Genomic DNA, 20,987 nt, shown 5'->3' on the forward strand with positions numbered 1-20,987 from the left:
TCAAGCCAATGCATCACTCAATTTGGACAAGCTGGGAAAAAAAAGGTCTTTGAGTTGGTCTATTGGATTGTACAGTACATCACAATTTTTTCAGAAATGTGCAAGTCAACAGTTCAATCAATTCTTCTAACATCCTAAACAAACTTTGCTGTTCTGCTCTAGGGTATGGATAAAGATGCCTTTGAAAAAAAGTTCAACACCCTGGAAGTGGATTTCATCCAAACTCAACAGATCTTCTGTCAAGACGTCCTGAAACTGAGTCCTGGACAGCGGGCAGTGATCAGCAATGGCCGGGTATAAACAGTTTCTTCAGAATAATAATCCCTAGATTTTCTGCATGAAAGGTTGTTAGAAAGGTAAAGCACGGGGTTAAATGTTGCTGCAATTGTTTGGAACAGTAGAGTAAGATCCTACTGTTTGGAGTATTTTTCTTTGAGTGCTTCCTTAATACTGTCAAATCAGCATGACGTCTGTTTCTCAAAGGTCACAGGTGGCACAAACTGCACTGTGTGTGTGTGTGTGTGTGTGTGTGTGTGTGTGTGTGTGTGTGTGTGTGTGTGTGTGTGTGTGTGTGTGTGTGTGTGTGTGTGTGTGTGTGTGTGTGTGTGTGTGTGTGTGTGTGTGTGTGTGTGTGTGTGTGTGTGTGTGTGTGTGTGTGTGTGTGTGTGCGTGCGTGTGTGTGCGTGTGTGTGTGTGGCGCGTGTATGTGTGCACAGAGCTGTTGACTGATGTCTCAGCAGTAGCTATGCTGACAGCCACGGATGAAGAGGCCAGCCTCTGAAATGGCACTAACAATTAATATCATTTTACATTCCTCTGCTGCAGTGGCAGGGCTCTACTCCCAAAATAGAAAGGAAGACAACACAGGCAGCACCACTGAGTACAATGATTTTAAGTGAATAAAACACTGTGTTATGATCGCATTACATTTAACACCCCCTTGGCAAACAGTGAATAATACATGCTGAGATAAGAATTGGAAAAGTTGTGTTCTGACTGCTTTATTTTCTCCACGTTAGATCCTCGGTCCGTTTGAGGAGCAGGAGGAGTTCACTATGGAGGATTTCCACTTGCTAGAGAAGATTACACTGAGAAGTTCTGCAGAGAAAATCAAAGCCAAAGTTAAACAGATGGGGATGAAGCCAAAGCAGTATGTTTGTGTATTTTATTTAGGCATTGTTATTTGACACAAAATGTCTATTTCTGAGTTTTGTTTGTTAGTTTGTGTAGTTACAAGTTTGTCTGACAGAATTCTAAAGAGTAGTTTTGTCCCCTTAAATTAAAAACGCCTCCAACATGTGTGCTAAATCAAAACCAGGTTTTCTGTAGTTAAGAAAGTACAATTTTCTCATCTCAAAGGTAACCTTCACTGATTTATGAGGCTGCCTTGTTAACAGTTTGACATCACATTATAGGAGCACATTTTGACATCTCCCTTAACGCCTATCATTAATTAATGATAGACAGACCCTGCTAACACCTGTTCTCCCTCCTCAGGGCCAGTGACTTAGTCATGAAAGTTGATGCCCTTCTAACTGCAGCCCCCAAAGGAGAGGCCAGAAGAGATGTCCATTTTATCAAAGACAGCCACAGGTGGGCAACGTTTTTTCTCTGTTTACTGTCCTACAGTCTCAAAGGGAAGCGGTCGTTCTCCTTTTGTTATAATGGATCTGAAAATTGCTACACCATCATTTCAAGCAGTGCAGAAAGGCGAATCTTTTGATTTGCAGTTCTGCTGAATAAGGGTTGTATAACCTTGTGTTGCTGAATCCGCTTTGGTATGCTGTCCTCCTCCTCAGTGTACTCCATCTCTCCCCGCGTGAGAATGAAGTGTTCTATGATGTGGTGGCCATCGTTGACCCCCTCACCAGGGAGGCGCAGAAGATGTCCTCTCTGCTGATTGTAAGCTGTATTCCTCTCTCGTATTCCTCTCCTCTCGTCTCTATTGATTCCTAATCCAGCAAGGACACACTAGAATCACTTTCATTGAAAGGAAGGATACAGACACACAAGGCTAGGCAAAGTCCAAAAGTTCAGATAGAAGTGTTCTTTTTCTTCCACGCTCATATTGATGATATGATCCAGTCTTTCATGATGAAATCCTTTTTATGGACATTGTTTATCCTGGAAGATACTGTACATTCCTCCCCTTTAAATGATTTGCAGTCAGTAAAATTGGTCTGGAAAAAAAGAGAAGGTATTTATTTTGTTGTGTATGTATGATTTATATGCTCTTTGTGAACCAACACAAGTATGCTTATTTATTACCAGTTTGACCAGATACGGTTATTTAGAAACATTTTCTTTTATGGGCTTAGTTTCACTGAAGCCCACCAGCTGTCTGCTGCCTCTAGCTGGAGGCATGTTCTGCTGATGACTTGAGTGAATATGAAAATATGACTCACCATGCCTTTTCAGACAGCCAGTGAAAGAGCCACCTTCAGAAGCTGTTGTTTGCAGGGCGTTTTCAGTGGTGTTCTGCAGAATGCAGAGGAAATTATGATGTGAGCATATCAACATCACAGCTGGTCATGATGAAGGGAACTCATTGCACCCATGACGACTGGCTCATTGTTTTTTAGACCACTGTTATATCATGAAATATGTATGAATTTCTATGCTTTGACATTTGAGAACGTCCTAAAATTCAGTGGAATAAGAGCAGTGGGCAGTGTAAGACTCGTGTCTTGTGTTAGTTGCCTCTCTGCTGGGCTGCCTCTGCCTTGCTACTGATTTCTAACTGGGTCTTTTCTTCTGTGATTCCTGCAGGTGCTCAGTCAAGTAGTCAATGTGAGACTGCAGGTGTTTATGAATTGCAGGGCCAAGTTGTCCGAGATGCCCCTCAAGAGGTAAGCTCTAGCTCCAACAGTAATTAAATTTCCCTGTTTGGCTTTTTTGTGTATCCTCTGACCATTGTAGGTTGAGCATCTCTGCCTCGCTCCTTCCCTTTGTAAGATTATACTGCACAGATGCAATCTGCTTAATAACACCACCTTATTGCTCTGGGCCTCCTCTTGCATCTCTGAGCAAATTGCTTACAGCTTGCACTGCTGCAGTTCAAGACATGCAGCAACGAACAGAAAAAAAAGTAAGCAGTTAAAATTGTCCATTAACCACTGTGAATGTGAGTCATTATGTAATTTGGGCAGTGTTCTTTTTTTTCTTTCTTCCATAATGGGTCCAATTATTTGTTGTGGTAATCTATTGAAATAGCTCAAATGTTGTTTTTTTCCGGTGCAAAATAGCAGAGATGTTCCAAGAAATGTATCCTCACTTTGGGGAGACAATTTACAGTATGACCTTTTGGAGGTCTCTCTTTAAGAGCCCAGTCAGAATTGAACTGACAGAAACATCTCTTCCCCCACAATTCACTTACAAGCCACCCCCTTCCTCAACCCATCACACTTTCTGTCCCCCTGAGTGACGATTGCCTGTAATTGACACAAATGGCTTCATGATATCTTCACGAGAGATAAATACACTGGATGTCTGCAGTCCAGCTGCTACAGAAATGATCTAGTGGCACATAATGCACAATGCAGCAACATTTCATGTCGCTAGCCTTTGTAAAAGAAAGGTTTTGCATTGCTGGCTGCTTTCTTAAGGTACTATTCTCATATTCAACCACTGAAAATGTGTGTTCGTGTGTGAAGTGCAAGTGTTTAAAAGCCAGAGATCTAAATATCTGATCAGAACATATTTGTTGTCATTTTTTAATAAACAATCCTATGAAAAACGTTTTAATGACAAAAAGTAAATGTATGTCTTTCATGAAGTAATAATGGCTAGTTTAGAATAGTAGTAGCATCAGCAGCAGTAGTAGTATTCGTCATAGTAGTTTTATAGCACCAAGTTACAACATCCTTGATTCATGTTCCTTGTAGAGCCATAAGCTTGGTAATCCCATAGCCCAACCCTGGAGATACTGCTGTCACTGGGTACATATGAATCTTTTTCTGCATCAGTGGGTTCATCTTATTCACTGCTATACTTCTCACACTGGTAAGATCGCAGCAGAGACCACAGGGTTGCTCATTGTCTTTTTCTCACTTTCCTTCTTGTGGAGAATTGGTCATCTCATAAATTGGAATCACTTGAATGAATACAGTGCGTTTCCTCTGGTGAACTGGATTTTTGCCTCCTTAACTACAACCTTTCCCTCAACACCTCCTTGGGGTGTGGTAGCAGCCCCCCGTCTCACTCTGGAGTCAACAGCCCCTCTCTCACTGCTCTCCACTGAAACACGGATGCCGGGCTGGATGGAATGAACTTCAGAGAAATCCCCCTGTAAAAAAAACAAAATGACGGCACACATTTGAGGATAAGAAAGGCATTCTAAATAAAAAGAATTAGCATTGGTAATGTTTCTCATCTTCTACATTATCTATGCTTATTATGACTCCACGATGTCAGAGGACACACTGAAGAAAAGCAATTAGCATAAAGATTAGCCTGGCGCTAGCACCTGTGACAGCTATGAGTAATAATGGAGAAAAGGAACATTTCTGGTGTGCAGGCTACTGCATATATTTCTGGTATTGGTTGAACAGGAACACTGGCAGTAATAGTATAATATTAGATTCCTCACTTTGAAAAGATTGTATATACCCAGCTGTCACAACAGAGCCCATCTCTCCTGTCCTAGAAAGAAGACTACTGCACAACATCTCATCATTTTGGTGCTTGTTGAAGAGAGGAATGCATTTGTTGGATGGGACTAGTTTCAGTCCGGTGATAAAAGTCTTGAAGGATATCCTCCTCTGTTTTAACGCTTTCAATTTTCAAGTACTGTTAAATGTTATGTTGATTTACAGTTTACAGATAAGCACAGATACATTTTGATCATATCTGTTTGCTTGTCTTTGCAGCTTTTATCGCTTTGTCTTGGAGTCAGACGTGGCTTTCATGGCCAACGACACAGTGTCTGCAGGACCAGTCGCTCGCTTCATGGAGCTCCCTGAATCTCCACTTCTCACACTTAATATGATCACACCAGAGAGCTGGATGGTGCAGGCTGTGCGCAGCCCTTATGACTTGGATAACATCCACTTGCAGGAGGTAACCTGCTCCTTAGTCATTGCTACCTAATTTAATTATCTCATTATCCTTTCCCCTTGAATAGGGGTTGGGTTATTTTTTATTAATCACACCCTTATTTGTTTTTGTGCTCCATAATTTGTGATTTTACTCTTTACTTTTTACTTATTTTACTTTTACAGGTGAGTGGAGTTGTGGCAGCAGAATATGAGCTGGAGCACCTCCTGTTGGAAGGCCACTGCTTTGACCTGTCAACTGGTCAGCCTCCCCGTGGACTGCAGTTTACCCTGGGCATGAGTCTGGACCCACTCATGTATGACACTATTGTCATGGCTAACCTGGTCAGCAGCCCTCTTAACTCCATACAGTTTTGCTATGAATAAGACATTAGGGTTAATGACCACAGTATTAATTCAGTGGTGCCAGGAAAAAGGAAATGAGAGTGAATAGTATTCTCACAGTACATACTCAGACTTGTGTTGTCTTAACCACAACAGGGATATTTCCAGCTGAAAGCCAATCCTGGTGCCTGGACCCTGAGATTACGTAAAGGGAGATCAGAGGATATCTATCAGATCCTCACGTGAGTATTCATCAGTTAATACCAACTGTTTTTGAAGTCTTTCCCATTCTATTATATAGATTTTAATTAAAACATGTTTTAAGTTAGGTAATGTTAATTAGGCAGTTTCATCAATAGCTCAGCATCAAGGTTGTTTTCAGTTACCACTCCATTTCATATAAGCAGCTATGAAACCTATCACTATGGTAACATGGAGAGCTGCTGACACTGTAGCAGCTCAAGGTTTTGATGAGTGCAGGGAGTTGTGCTCTGCACAGAGGGGAGAGAGACAGGTAGGAGGAAAGGGGTGCTATTAAAGAGAAGACAGAGTGGAGGTATGATTCTGCTGGTCACCTGCCAGGCCATCCGCATCAGACTGCAGTATATCAACAGCAAAATGTGTTTTAGTTAGGACAGCGTAGGTGTCAAAGGGTGCGTATACTAGACAGAGTGCGTTGGCGTTGTCTAATTTCCCCGGATAAATAGAAACATTATTGTGCTTTGGTTGGTTTGATACGTTTTCCACAAGATTCTGTCCTTGTAAGTCTGCACTTTCACTTAAAATATAAATTTAAAATGTACTGTTGTACTTTCTTCTTAAGAATTCTTATTTTTCAAAGAATCTCATGCTCATCTTGTAATTTCTTTGTCACATAACAAAGAGCTGTAATCCCTCACTGTCGAGGCGATAATGGTTTAAATCCCACTCATATATGTGAGTCCTCATGTGCAGCCATAGTGCACCATTCTGCATGTCCCTACAATCACAGATACTTTCCTCTCTAGCCATCCTCACACAAGATTTAGGACACATACAGCCCTCGGTTCCTCTGGAATCATATCAGACAACCCAAGATTTATTCCCCAATCCTCCAGGTGAAGATAAGAGGTGATGTCATTTTTCACCTTGGCAGTGTCATTATTCTTGTGGTTAGCGGCACTCTGCTCTGGTTAGGTGGCCGATCAGAGCCTAGTGGGAGTGTCTGTGCACTCCAGTTTCAGAGCCTGCGTTTTCATACTGCACCCTGCGCTGCCGCTGCGCCTCGCCCTGACAGGGATGAATGAGACGGCCAGCTCCCCTCTCCTCAGAGCAGGGATAGAGATTGATCTCTGGTGCTTTCTAACACAAACCCTAAAGGCTGAGTTGCACTTGTGACAGCAGAGGGGGCAAAACATAAGCTGCACTTGAGCATAGGGGGAAAATGTACTTTGCGTCCTGTAAGGAGGGGGCATTTATCATAGTGATAAGGTTAGTTTTTTGCCTTTAGTAAGCAATGGGGTCGTAATGGCTTGCTGTGCATCATAGTCTATTCCTCATTCCTGCCTAAAGTTTGCTCTCTGGTGTTTCACCATCAGACCCTGCAGATCCCATCTGCCAAAACACATTCTCCACCAGGCAAATCAGTCCTAAAACAATTACAGTGAAAGGCCAGTGTTACACAATCAATACTGCACAGACTTTCTCATTAAATCTACCAGTATATGCAGTATGGCTGGGAAGTAGGGACGGATGAAATAATGGTAAGGTGATTCTTAGGGTAATGAATACGGTCAGAATGTGACCCTGGCAGCTGTCCCAGTATCCACTTTTAAGTGTGCAAATGTCAGTCAGTGGTCCGTCCATTAGCTGCTGTTGTCTCCTTTATGAGAGCAGACTACACTGTATGCATTTTTGTCCTCTGCTGTTGCTGTGGCTAAAACATGTCAACCAACTATGGTCATTCAGCCTTTCACACAGTTTAAACCTAAATCTGAGTCTCTGTTTGGTTTGTATTTATGTATGTATATACTTGGATTGATAATACACTGTAGCTAATTGTGACAATGAAGATGATTGGACTGTCGTGATTGGCCTGATGGTAGCTGAAGTAGTTGGTCAGCTTTATCACATAAATTATAAATCAGCACTTAAGTTCAGCCATGGGTCAGTTTTGTTCCATATAATTTATTGAGGGGGGGGGGGGGGGGGGGGGGGAATCAGGCCTGCATGTTTTCACTATTTATTGCTTGTTTTTTTAGGACTGTATCCAGTTCATACTTGTTGAGATTTACATGAGGCTTCTATTTATATTTGCAGTAGTTTTATGAAAAAGTGTCTTAAAGCTTTAATGTAAAAATTGAAAGGGAGAACTTGGGTTCATGAAAATAGGTTCATGGGCCACTTTTTGACATGAACTCTACTGACATGAACGGTGTCTGTCTGGGTTCTCGTAACTATAGGTTTGTTTGTTTATATTGTATCTCTGTGGCCCTGCTGCCACACCTGTCAATCAAACACATACACACAACAAATTTCTGTTATTTCTTCAACAATCTTTTTTTTCTTGTTCTCAATAATGAAAAAAACATATTAACTCATAAAGAATTACAATAAATGATCAATGAAATAAACAATGATAAATAAACGAATGACTTTCAAGAGATGTAATTACTGACAAGTAGAAACTGAAATTATATATTTCAGTCTACTGACCTTTGAGAGTTTACCACTTTCATATTTTATCCACTGATCTGTCTTTTTTATGTCAGTAAATATATAGCCATAGTCTATAGGCTATATGATTGCTATAATATATAACTGACCTCTTGTTAATTATGGTCTAAAAGGAATACCTCTCTTTGTGTGGGGATTATATATATTGTCATTATCAGGTTTTGGGGTTGTATTGATTTGCTAGTATTTAGTAATGTATGTCATTTACAATTTTATCTAAGTAATGCCATTTTGACTGTTAATCATTTTTATCTTTTACTTTTAGCCTTACTAGGAGCAGATCACTTGTCCAAGTTTAGTAATAATTGATTTTCACTCAGTGATAGTAATTACATTATCACTTTATGCACTTTTTCAGGCATGATGGAACTGATTCCCCTGCAGACGCTGGTGATGTCATTGTTGTGCTTAACAGTTTTCACAGTAAGATCATCAAAGTCAGGGTGAGTATGTTTACATGTTTGGACAATGTATTACAATTCTTTATAGCACTGGATATTATTCAATCTACAGTAAAATGCTATTTAGTAGTTTTCCTTTAAAATGTAAGTATTGTGGAACCATTTTATATAGTAAATGATAAAAAGCAATCAAAAAATTAATTGTTTTGTGTCTTCTTTCTCATTATAGGTGCAGAAAAAAGCAGAGAAGATCAGCGAAGATCTTTTAAGTGAAACTAATGAAAGCAAAGGCCTGTGGGACTCCATAGCAAGGTGTGTAATCTATTCTCAAATACAATACATACCATTTGGTTAGTTTTAGTCAGTTTGAAAGGCTCCACCAGCTGTGAGTTAACTGATTGGTGGGTGTGCTCATGTTCCTACTGTTGTCAATTATACATTGTGGTTTCAGGAGATCTTATTCCTCCCCTGGATCCAGACTGCAATATTATGCTGTAAGATCTAGTCTTGCAAAAAATATGTGCTTCTGTAGGTATGTGTGTGTGTGCATTTGTGTGTGTCCTCCTCCCCCAAAACCTCTTAACTGTGTGATCCTGTCTCCTTACTTAATGCTTGCTGTGTGAAGTGTTTGGAGCACTTTTGAGAAAAGGTAGGCAGTGTTGCTGCAACCCATTTAACACCTTAAACGTATTTGTCATACTCATTAGCATGCAGTGTTTATTAGATTCTTTCATGGGCTGTTCTAATTTCCTACGTTTTATAATGAATGATGTTTGCCCTGACTTCTTTTATTTTGCTCACAGGATATTCGTAATACTGTAAATGTGATATTTAAATTTTCACATTTTCATTTATGTATTTATTTATTCATATATTCATTCTTTAAATGTCAACAACACTACTGGAAGTTCAAACCTCTCCAATAAGTACACCTTGTTTCCATGCATGTATGTGCATAAACTATTGATACAAACACACAGTACTATACACACCTACATTATGTACATAGAGACATACTATACTGTTAAAAGTGTAACGTGGATATTTAAAACTTAAAAATTGTTTCGGAAACTCAAGAAGCCGTGCTCTTGGACTTATCAACAACAGCCAGGTCAGATAGAGGAGTCTGTTAGATGGCAGTAAAAGATGGGGGTCTCAGCATCCTTAGTAATAGATTTGTCTTTATTCTCAGCAATATATCAGACATGCTCAGGGAAGGGTTGAGGAGCTCCGAGTAGACCGACTGCTCCTTCATACTGAAAGGATCTTATTCAGGTGAATGGTGGGTGTCTGATTAGGATGCTTCTTGGATACTTCCTGCAGAGGTATTCTAGGTTTGTCCAACCAGAAGGAGGCCCCAGGGCACACCGAGAGCACACTGAAGGCATAACAAATCCCTTCTGGCCAGGGAATGCCTTTCCTTGAGGAGTTGGGGGGGACGTGGTGGGGGAGAAGGAGATTTGGGCTAACCTGATTAGCCTGCAGCTTAAATGACCTGGACATAATGACGAATGGATTTATAATTGAACTAAATTACATTTAATTAATAGATATAAATACTTATACAAAAGGTTGCATAAGAGTATTTTAAGAGACATAATTGACCCTTTGCTGCCTGTGACGAATGGATCTAAAATCAGCTTAAATATGTCCACATCTGTAGAGGAGAGTACTTTGTTTTGGCATGAGTCCAGCATGTCCTCCTTTCAAAACAAGGCCACATAAATCTCCAAACATTTCATGGGAGATAAAACACTTAGAAGCCACTCATCAGATTGAGCAAAAAGGTCCGACTTGTCCAAGGTAAATAAAGGTTTTCCAATGAGTGTAATCATCATTTCTCACTCAGTCCCCTTCCTCATCTAGTGCAGGCAGCTGATTAGAAAAAAATATAAATTAAAAGACGGACAGCAAATAAACACTTTTGAAAACCACGAAAACAGTTCAACTGATGATACAAAATGTTGAAAAAATGATTTGCTTGTTTGGCAGTTGAGCCCTCATAAACAAATCTCATTTTCTCATTGATAGAACAGAAAGCTTTGCAAAGAACTCACAAACCTTTGGAACCTGCACACATACCGGTAATAGCCAAATGTCACAGAAGTCAAAGATATTCAGAGTATTTCAGCAAATGCACTGTGTAGACCTTGACCAGTTATCTTAAAATTGTAAGTCTTTATACCCATTACTTCATTTGTAATCTCCGAGTGCTTTGAGGGATTTATTGTAAAGGGTGGGACTGAAGGCCATTATTGATCCAACACCTCTGATGAATTAGAGAGAGATCCATGCATCAGCAAGCATCTGTAAGTCTAAAGTGACAGAGATGTTACAAATTGTTCTATCTTTAAAGGAAGCTTTATCTCTATAGAGCAGTAATGAGCCTGAGTGAAAATATACGTCTCGTCTGTTCTGTTCTCTCCTGCTCTCTGCTTTATCTCTGGCTTGGAGGAAGATAGTGAAAAGCTGTCGTCAGTCGCTCTCGTGAGCCTCGAAAACTTTGAAGGTTTAATGTCCTTTATGCTAGTCTTAAAAGTCTTTTAACATTAGGACACTACACGGTGTAAGAGAGCGTTAGAGGCTGTGTTACCTGAAGGAGTTATTCAGATTTTAGGTGGAGGTTGTTGTAAAATCCTCTTCGTTGCTAGGGGTCCCAGGACCTTGAGGAAACATGGTGCCATTAATATTATGCTTGATCCACATTTTAGGTTTTTCTTCAACACCCTTGAATCTCTGCACCATCTATTTGTTTACTGTCTGAGGTTTGGGGAAAGGATTTGTGATTTTGTGTTTGGGTTTCATACTGGGGCTCACAGTGGGCAAAGGCAAAAAGTGTTATTCAGGCTAAATTGACCACATTGCACAGAGGACAAACTGAATCACATATGGTGAGGAGAGTGGTTGCACAGCGAGAGGTAGAAATGAAATGTTGGTTGAAGTTTGCACTTATTTTGTGAAAAGTCTACTTGATGTATTTGGCACATTTTGCGCACAGAGTGTAAAATACAAACACATCTTTCTTGTCCAGGTGCTGAAATTGTTTATTTGTTTATTGAAATTGTTTTAAAATTTTTGCTTCCCAAGGACTCGCAACACAACTACAGTTTTGTCTGGTTAGTGCTGCCCACTGTTCAGGATTTAACCAGAGCTCTGTGGATCCTTCCAGAGGTCCAGTTTATCACGAGTGAGTCAGCCAAACGGGCTCTCACCTGACACGCTAAAGCTGCTTATCTGGGGGGGCCCACTGTGGCGCTGGAGGCCCTTCATAAAGGCTGGCTTAGTCATGGCAGACAGTCAGTATCCCCAGACCGCCACAGATGTGTAGTGACTCCCCCAGAAGCCATCTGCTCATCTGGAGAGTGCAACACTTTGATTTGAGAGAAAGATTCATTCGAGTGAAAGGAGAGAAATGAAATAAAGGTTTTCAGGAGGACACACAATGAAATGCAGCATCCTGGCCCGGCGCTGAGTTGTGTAAGGAATGCGACTGACTTAGCGCTGAGACTGGTGTATACTGTACATGTATGTGTATCAGATAGTTAGTTTTAGAGGGCATAAAAAGACAAACAGCATGCTGACCCCCCCCCCCTCCCTTCACACCTCCCTTTCACTCACTGGTGTCTTCCTGGAGCCTCGGGGCTGAGGCTGTGGTTGTGATTGAGTGTTGAAGAGACACTCCTTCCCTCATCAGCAGTCTGTTACAGACAAGGACACACAGTTTGACTGCAGACACATCTACCCTCCAGCACAAGTTCTGATTTCTGTCTGCTAAATGTGCCTTGTATCATGAGCCATTGCTCTTTAACAGCAGTTAGGGCTTATTGAAGCATTCACAAGTGGAGAGTGTCCTTTGGATTTTTCCTGTCATGTGCGCTGGTATTTCAACATATTGACATAACAGTAAACATGCATTTTCAAAATATGAATCAAATAGTAACTCATTCTTAATTTAAATGATAGGTTAAATCAGGCAGATTTCTCCCCCCTAAGGCACAGCAAGTCATTTTCTTGCTTGCTGGTTTGGTATTTACAGTACAGTGAGAAGAGTCCCCACAACGGGCAACATTTTGAATCATCCACCACTCCTCTGTTGTGACCAGCTCATAAGTGCACTCTCTATTGCTCTCCAGTGCTATTTTTATCACTTTAATTGATTAATTTCACCTCTACTTTTACCAGAAATTTAAATCCCGTTTCACAATGTTCTCTCAGTGAAAACTTAACAGGATGGCTGTTTTAATGTTTTGATACAAATGAATCCTATTAGCTATGTGGGACTGTAAGTATACTGTAATGTGTTTGGTTATTAATCAGTTTCATTAGTAATTGGTTAAAGTGTTAAAGCTGCCTTCATCATATCTGTCCTGATGATGAGTTGATTATTACAGTGCTGTACAGACGTGCCAGCAGAGTAGACCTGCTGCTAGACTCAAGCTTTGTCTTTGTCATTCTCTTCATTACATATAAACCAACGCCTCAGTTTGCTACACAATATTGCATGGTGTGTTTCAAAGTTTTGTTTGCTGGCCATTACAGCTGTCATTACTCCTGACTATACAAAAGCATAGTGGCTACCGGTTTAGTCGTGATTTACAGTCACTATGTGAGAAACATGCATTAATCTGTATGTATTATCATGTCATTGACAGCATCACAGGTGGAGGCTCCAAGAAGGATGAGGGACAGAAGAAGAAAGAGGAAGTTCTGAACATATTTTCTGTGGCATCAGGACATCTATATGAGCGCTTTCTGAGGTAGGTCACTTTGACTTTAGAGATAAACATACATAATGACTCTTCAGTCTCTCTTTACTGTAGTTGTGACCCTTCACTCTGTTTGATCTTATTTCAGAATAATGATGCTGTCTGTCCTTCGGCACACCAAAACACCCGTCAAGTTCTGGTTTCTCAAGAATTATCTCTCCCCGTCATTCAAGGTACCTGCCTCGTTTCGTGACTCTATACAAATATTCTGTTTTTTCCTGCCTGTTCACAATCACTTGATCCCTGTTGTTAAGAGAAACCCTTTCGGAGATTTATTTACAGTATACTAAGCAAAGAAAACGTCTGTGGGTTGTTCCCTCCTTTGTGATGGTTTTTGTTTTGATTCAGAGGTACTGTAAGGTGTAAAAAAAAAAAATCTAAAAAAAAACTGAAGGTGGTGAAGAAAAACAGTCTGCAGTTTTCTAGCATGTAACTTTGGAGGATACCCGCTGGATTTGATGAACTCAGACTGATGAAGCCTCATATTAACTTCAAACTGTGGATTTTGTTGTTCACCTCCTCCATTAGAAGCATGTCAGCAAGGGATCTTTTATTAGCCACTTTAAACAGGAGGAATGATTACAGCGAGTATGTATAGTACGGACTTGTGAGGGTTGTTTTGAGACAGCCTTTAGTGGAAAAAGATGTTTGTACAGATGAGTGACCAATTAAAGGGAAAAACAGTACAGGTGTTATGGGTGCTTCACTATACACTACTGTATAGTGATGGGATCCAGTGGCTCTGTTATGTTGTTGGGAGAATTTTTCTGGCATGGTTTAGGTCCACTTGTCTCCGTAGAGGGAAGAGTCACTGTAGTTCAATACACATTTGTTGTGAGATATCATGGGATGGGTATGGTCTATTCTAGGATGACAATTTCACATCCAGAGGACACAAGGGCTCACTGAATGGTATGTTGGGCAGTGCTCTCCACCACCACCATCAAAACACCAAATGAGGGAATATCTTTTGGAAGAATGATGTTCATCCATCCATTAGAGTTCAGAGACTTGTAAAATAAATGTCAAGACACACTGAAGTTGTCCTGGTAGCCCAACACCTTACTAAGAGAATTTATGTTGGTTTTTCCTTTTATTTGTCACAAATCTGTATATAGTATATCCAACTACACTGCCTGGCCAAAAAAAAAGTCGCCACCAAAAAAAAAAAGGTCACACACTATTTCGTTGGACTGTCTTTAGCTTTGATTACGGCACGCATTCACTGTGGTATTGTTTCAGAATTCATCGGGCTTAAATAGTGAAAGAGTGGTTAAGGGAGCATGAGACATCATTTTCACACATGGATTGGCCACCACAGAGTCCAGACCTTAACCCCATTGAGAATCTTTGGGATGAGCTGGAGAAGGCTTTGCACAGTAGTCCGACTCTCCGATCATCAATACAAGATCTTGGTGAAAAATGTATGCAACACTGGATGGAAATAAATCTTGTGACATTGCAGAAGCTTATCAAAAGAATGGCACAGCGAATGCATGCCCTAATCAAAGCTAAAGACGATCCAATGAAAAATTAGTGTGTGACCTTTTTTTTTGGTGGTGACTTTTTTTTTGGCCAGGCAGTGTATCTTAAAGAACATACAAGATATGTCCAGCCTTGCATTATGATTTGGTGTTTTAATGATATTTCCCACTACATTAATTCTGCTACATCTCTAGAAGAATCCCTCTACCTTTTTATGCTTGTAAGTCGATACCTGGCACTCACAAACTAATCAGCATCAACTTATTTTAACAGGCAAATTATCAATATTTTAAATTTAAATTGAACACTTTATGGAATTTACATGTTATATGGTTGAGTTTTTCAGGAAAACAAATAATGGAATCTACAGTAAATATACCTTCTCACTAATTTTGTTAGTGTCATGTTGTAGTTACCTCAGCAGCTAATCATAGCGGTCTGTAATGAAACTGCCTATGACCACTGCAGATATCACATAGTGTAGTGCTCTGTTGCTCTATGATATGCCTTCCTAATCTGTTTTCTTCTTTGATGTTTTGGTTAGGAGACCATCCCTCGCATGGCAGAGTCGTACAACTTTGAGTATGAATTAGTGCAGTACAAGTGGCCCCGTTGGCTCCACCAGCAGACTGAGAAGCAGCGCATTATCTGGGGATACAAGATCCTCTTCCTGGATGTTCTGTTCCCCTTAGCTGTGGACAAAATCATCTTTGTGGATGCTGACCAGGTAAGGATCAAACAGGACAGACACAGACACATATTGTGACATGTAAATGTTAGACTGAAATGTCTGGATCAGCACCAGTGGAAAGATTGGGTGAGATTTTTAACACAACTCGAGTGTAGTCAGGCGTCTGTATTGTACAAACCAATGTCTTCACTCTCTCTCACAGATAGTTCGGGCCGATCTGAAAGAATTGAGAGATTTAGATCTGGAGGGAGCTCCTTATGGCTACACACCGTTTTGTGACAGCCGCAGAGAGATGGAAGGCTATCGCTTCTGGAAAACCGGCTACTGGGCGTCACATCTAGGACACAGGAAATACCACATCAGGTGAACTTTAATTAAACACTGTCTAATGGATTATAGCAGTGACAAACTCTGAGACTTTACCTGTTGAACTATATACGCTTTTTTTACATTTAAAAATCTACAACAACACAACCTACCTTTCACTGTTGTGTTATTATATGGGAAATGAAACGAAATCTTTTCTTTCAAGGTGGCAGACATTAGCATTCAGAGCATTCTGCTTCTGCAGCCACTGTTTTCCTTCTAGGCCATTCGAACAGTTTATTCAATCTGGGACATTCATCACTTTTTTATGTACTTTGCAAAGTAGAATGAAGGGAGCTGTGAAAACTCTAAAATAGACCACACTGAATACAGTATATCTTAACAATCATGAAAATACATCTTTTATGTCGTCAGTACATTTTGTCTTGGATTTGGTAAATCATCTAGAGGAATTATTCATAATTCTGCATGATAGGGTTTCAAGTTCTTCCGAAGTCCCACATATAACAATGAGTGAAGAGGTATTTTTGTGTCCTTGTATTTAAAGGCGTTTGCATGAAGCACTGGAACCCCCACAGTCCATTTTTATTTGTCTTCTCTAAATATCATAAATATCTGGATCTCAGAAACCTTTCAGATGGTTTCAATATCTCATCTGCTCATTCAGTAGAAAAGTATTGATCAATCTGAAATCACTCTGTAGGAATTACTCATCACATTTTTGGATTTGATTCACAGAATCTTCCATAGCACAAGATCAAATGTAGTATCACTCTCAGATGTATTTCCATGCTTTGCTATATTGGATTATCTGTTTTGAATATTCTGGGGGGAAAAAAACTTTTTAGCACTACAATGCTCAACACAATCATCCAGTTTCCATGGTGATTGGACCCCACCAATTACAGCTGCTATTTTTGCAGCCTTATTTAAGTATCTGATATAAATAGCCATGGAACATATTAAATTAAGTATTAGGTATTAAATATAAGTTGTAGCACTCAGTGCCAATGTGAAGGCTAATCATGTGGCAGCTTGTGGCTGAACAGAGAGAGCAGAACATTCCACTAACGCTGGCCGACGAGGAGGAAAAAAGGAAAGTCAGAAAAGCTCAGTGATTTGATTTGATGCCAGTGTGCTGCTTAGCTCTGTGGGGCAGGACAAAAGCAAGGGCTGAGAGATGATCCGCATCAGTGGGCCCAGAGAAAACATAAGGCAGTGAATATCCCCTGGCAGACTTAAATGTAATAAGTGGAACTACATATGCAACACCTTTGGGTTTATTAATATACCATGTTAGGTAAAACGATCTGAGTGCGCTGGATGTATTTATCTTCATGGAGTCATTAGTTTTACTGCTATGCAGTCATTCCTTTGGGCCTTTCCTTTTCACAAAACAATTTCTCACACCTGCTTTCTCTTCCTTCTCTCTCGTTCCATATTTCAACCAGCGCTCTGTATGTAGTCGATTTAAAGAAGTTCCGTAAGATTGCAGCCGGGGACAGATTACGAGGCCAGTACCAAGCCTTGAGCCAAGACCCCAACAGTCTGTCTAACCTGGACCAGGTAACTCAAAGATAACATGACTGTATATATGATGCAGTGTCTGCTATTTAAAGCGATGGTTCGGTGTAATTTTGACCTAGCATCATATGCACCATTACGTCTATCTAAACACCCCCTCAGCTCTTTTTTTTCATTTGGTCGCAAATTAGTGGAGTTAGAGCCATCAGCCGAATGGCTTAGTACAGGCGCTAACGGGACCACCAGTGTATCTCGTAAATTACCCCACTAATAATGCCTGGATTGTTATCAAACTTCTACAGTAGTACAAATAGGGTCTTTACTCATAAATTGATGCATTGGAAAGTTAGTAAGTACACCAGGAGTTTATTAAAATAAACACTTACCTGATGGCGCAAGATTTCGACGATACACTTTTGGTTCCATTAGCGCCTGTACTAAGCCATTCGACTGATGGCTCTAACTCCACTAATTTGCGACCAAATGAAAAAAAAAGGACTGAGGCGGTGTTTAGACATAATGGTGCATATGACGCTAGGTCGAAATTACGCCGAACCATCGCTTTAAGTGCCTGCTGTATATTGTATTTGTAATGCATCTTTGTATTTTCTCTGATATTTTTAGGACCTTCCTAACAACATGATCCACCAGGTGGCCATCAAGTCTCTTCCTCAAGAATGGCTGTGGTGTGAGACGTGGTGTGACAACACCTCCAAGCTTTCAGCTAAAACTATTGACCTGGTGAGTCTCTGAAAAATTAGAGCTGATGTGGAAGACTAATTAGAAACCTGGGGAAACTAACCTGGGATTTTCTAAATATTTATTCATCAAATCAAAGGGTTGTATTCTTCACGTGTATCCCCCTGTTGCTGCTTGAAATGTGCCAATAAGAGAGATAATATTGTTATACCACCATTATATAATTTATTTTAACTTTGGTTGTTTATAACAATGAACTGTAGCTGCAGGAGCATATTCCCAGCCACTAATGCCCATGAGACACTTGGCATTTAGAAGAAAACTGAGGAGCAATCCTGGAGTCTCCTAAACTAATTTTGAGAATTACTGGACAAGCTCCAGTAGACTGGAATAGGACGCCACTTGGTAATTCAGACACAAGACATGGGGCTAATGTCCCTTTAACAGAATTGGAAATCAAATTAGTTTCAAATGCCTGCCACAGACAGTGCTGGGAATGACAGTCTGACTTGTTGTGAGAAAGTGGCATTGGTGGCATTAGTGATGTGTTTTGTCTGCTTGTCTGCTGCAGTGCAACAACCCAAAGACCAAGGAGCCCAAACTAACAGCAGCAGCACGGATTGTACCTGAATGGGTTGAATATGACAACGAGATCAAACAGTTACTGAGACAAATCCAGGAACAAGAAGAACCAGCAACTCCCTCACAACATATAAAAGGTTAAACACTATTCTGTGTATACAGATGTTTGCCCATATTATAAGACACACACTTGCGTGATTTTCAACTTTTTCTTTCTTACCACTTAACTAATTTATTTCCAACCTTTTTCCTCCTCTGCCCCGTAGACAACAAGCGAGATGAACTTTAACACCATGGTGAAGAGGAAGAAGGCAGCACTTTTTGCACGCAGGTCAACTGTGAAGTTTGAAGACAATTTCATCCAGACTTAGCTGTAGACTGTTACATCCCTAGCTGGGGAAGATGATATTTTGCCATATTTGCTTCTGCAGTCAATACGTCTTACAACACGTGATGTAAGTGTTACCTTCCAACTGTGAACTTAGTGCACCACCAGCACTACAGTCGGATCATTAGTATGTGGATTTCGGAGTATGAAGAGTATAGGAGTGAGGCCAGTTAAAGCACTCTTAAACATGTGTGTGTGTGTTTGAGAAGAAATTGTTGCCATTTATTGCACTGATAATGTATGCAATGAGTCAAAGGGTAAAGCACATCCCTGAATAACTAATTTTAATGTTTTGGGGGGTTTTGTGTAAAAAGCTTATGCATAAGTATTCTTAATTTGACATTGTAAACACTTTGTTGCCTTTGACTGAAATGTCCAAACAAAGACAAGTGACCATTCTTTAAACCCCGTCCCCAAACAGTGATCTCCAATTATATATTAGCAACCGTAACTAGGCATAGCAGGCCTATGAAACTTGTGAAATTTCTCCACATGCCAAGCAGTGTGCATGGAGTCGTAGTATTACTAATAGCAATACTGCACATTTAAAGTCCGCCCCCTCTCAAAAATGTGTTGTTACTTCACTTGTATGTTTGATTTCTCTGTGCTCACCGTAATCTTAGTTTAAGGTGTATTCTTACGCCCATGATTTGTTAAATGACAACTAACTTTTTGCCAGTCACAGTCCCATTATGCAGCTTGAAACCTCCAGTTCACATAAAATAAGAATAGACTTTACGACTTTACACTGAAGTGGGAACCATCTCACATCCAGCAGGTACACTTTTTATGCCAAATATTCATGGATTGGGGATTTTTAATGGGTATGAAGAATTTTAAGGATTTTAATGAGGTTACTGAACTTTTTTGGGGTGGGGATCTAAGTGTTTACAGTGTCCTTTTTTTGTTGTAGCCTTTACAAAACCAAAAAACAGAAGAACAAAGTAAGCAATGGGTAACCCACAATTTCCAAAGGCAGCAGACATATTATTTCCCTGGGTTACTAAAATACCTTTTCCATACTCTTTTCTAAAGTAGACAAACAATGTTGAGCTACGTTGATCATCAACTTTTGCCTGGAATATGTAGCATTAGTCTCACTCATTTAATCACATCATGTGCACATTTCAGATCCTTTTACTGGATTCTCAAGAGTTATAGCATTTGTTTATTGGTTTATGTTGCAGCTGATTAAAGTTGGCCAGAAAAAGTTGTGATTTTAGCCTACAAAATCCACGCTTATTGTTTATCCTAACCATTTTTTTCAAAAATTAGTGTAATTATTACAACGTTAGCTATGTCTGCCAACTAGTTAACATCACCTGTGTCTGTCCCTGCTGCAAAGTCACGTGATACTACATTAAATATGACTTTGGCTCAGCAGACTTAAGTCACACATCAAAGAATCCTCATTTGCACATTTCAGGTCCTGGTTTGTGGGTAGAATATAGGATTTTAACTTATTACAGTATGTTTACATCTTGTGTACGTTCACCTTCAGTGTATTTGTTACTTTTACAACATTTCAATTCCTTAATGAACCAGTATCTTTGTCTCAGGAATATCATGGGTGTTGCTGCTCGACTGAAGCCAAGAGTATTTTTTTCTGTCTAAAAAGTCAATAGAAAATGGTTCCTCAAAGTTTGCTCTCAAGGCACCCATCTTTCACTGTGCTGTGTCAAACAAATGTTTATTACTGTGTGGTTGGGGAAGAAATAAATCTTTGCAACAAAACAATCATTACAAAAGCTATTTGTGGATTCAGTTGTCCCCTAATGTGGTCAATGAATGTGAGATTCATACAGCAAAAGTCTAAATTGAACAGATTTTCTTGCACTGTAATGCGTTTTTCACCATAAACCATTTCACCATCTGTGTTATTGGGAAGAAAATGAGTTAAGATGATTGCAATTAGGGAGAGATTAGATGTAATGTGAAAAACATACTATTTTAAATGCAATTTCTCAAACTTCATTTTCAAGTAATTTCCCATCCTTTTGTACACAGCAAGAAAAAAAAGTGTAATTTCCC

General features: G+C 39.9%; 1 protein-coding gene across 1 annotated transcript in view; it reads left to right on the forward strand.

Moving 5' to 3' along the window:
- uggt2 (UDP-glucose glycoprotein glucosyltransferase 2) overlaps positions 1-20,868 on the forward strand; it is a 45,309-nt gene extending 24,441 nt beyond the window's left edge. Inside the window, exons 23-40 of the mRNA XM_053328108.1 lie at positions 163-294; positions 1,020-1,150; positions 1,498-1,593; positions 1,800-1,902; positions 2,770-2,849; positions 4,869-5,058; positions 5,220-5,378; positions 5,535-5,620; positions 8,452-8,536; positions 8,724-8,806; positions 13,147-13,251; positions 13,349-13,433; positions 15,290-15,472; positions 15,639-15,799; positions 17,215-17,329; positions 17,912-18,028; positions 18,558-18,705; positions 18,835-20,868. Of these exons, the coding sequence (XP_053184083.1) occupies positions 163-294; positions 1,020-1,150; positions 1,498-1,593; positions 1,800-1,902; positions 2,770-2,849; positions 4,869-5,058; positions 5,220-5,378; positions 5,535-5,620; positions 8,452-8,536; positions 8,724-8,806; positions 13,147-13,251; positions 13,349-13,433; positions 15,290-15,472; positions 15,639-15,799; positions 17,215-17,329; positions 17,912-18,028; positions 18,558-18,705; positions 18,835-18,857 (2,082 nt within the window). The 3' untranslated portion in view covers positions 18,858-20,868. The remainder of the gene's footprint in view (positions 1-162; positions 295-1,019; positions 1,151-1,497; positions 1,594-1,799; positions 1,903-2,769; positions 2,850-4,868; positions 5,059-5,219; positions 5,379-5,534; positions 5,621-8,451; positions 8,537-8,723; positions 8,807-13,146; positions 13,252-13,348; positions 13,434-15,289; positions 15,473-15,638; positions 15,800-17,214; positions 17,330-17,911; positions 18,029-18,557; positions 18,706-18,834) is intronic.
- Positions 20,869-20,987: the final 119 nt, after the last annotated feature.

The sequence above is a fragment of the Scomber japonicus genome, chromosome 11 (genome assembly GCF_027409825.1).
Source record: "Scomber japonicus isolate fScoJap1 chromosome 11, fScoJap1.pri, whole genome shotgun sequence".
Taxonomy (NCBI): Eukaryota; Metazoa; Chordata; class Actinopteri; order Scombriformes; family Scombridae; genus Scomber; species Scomber japonicus.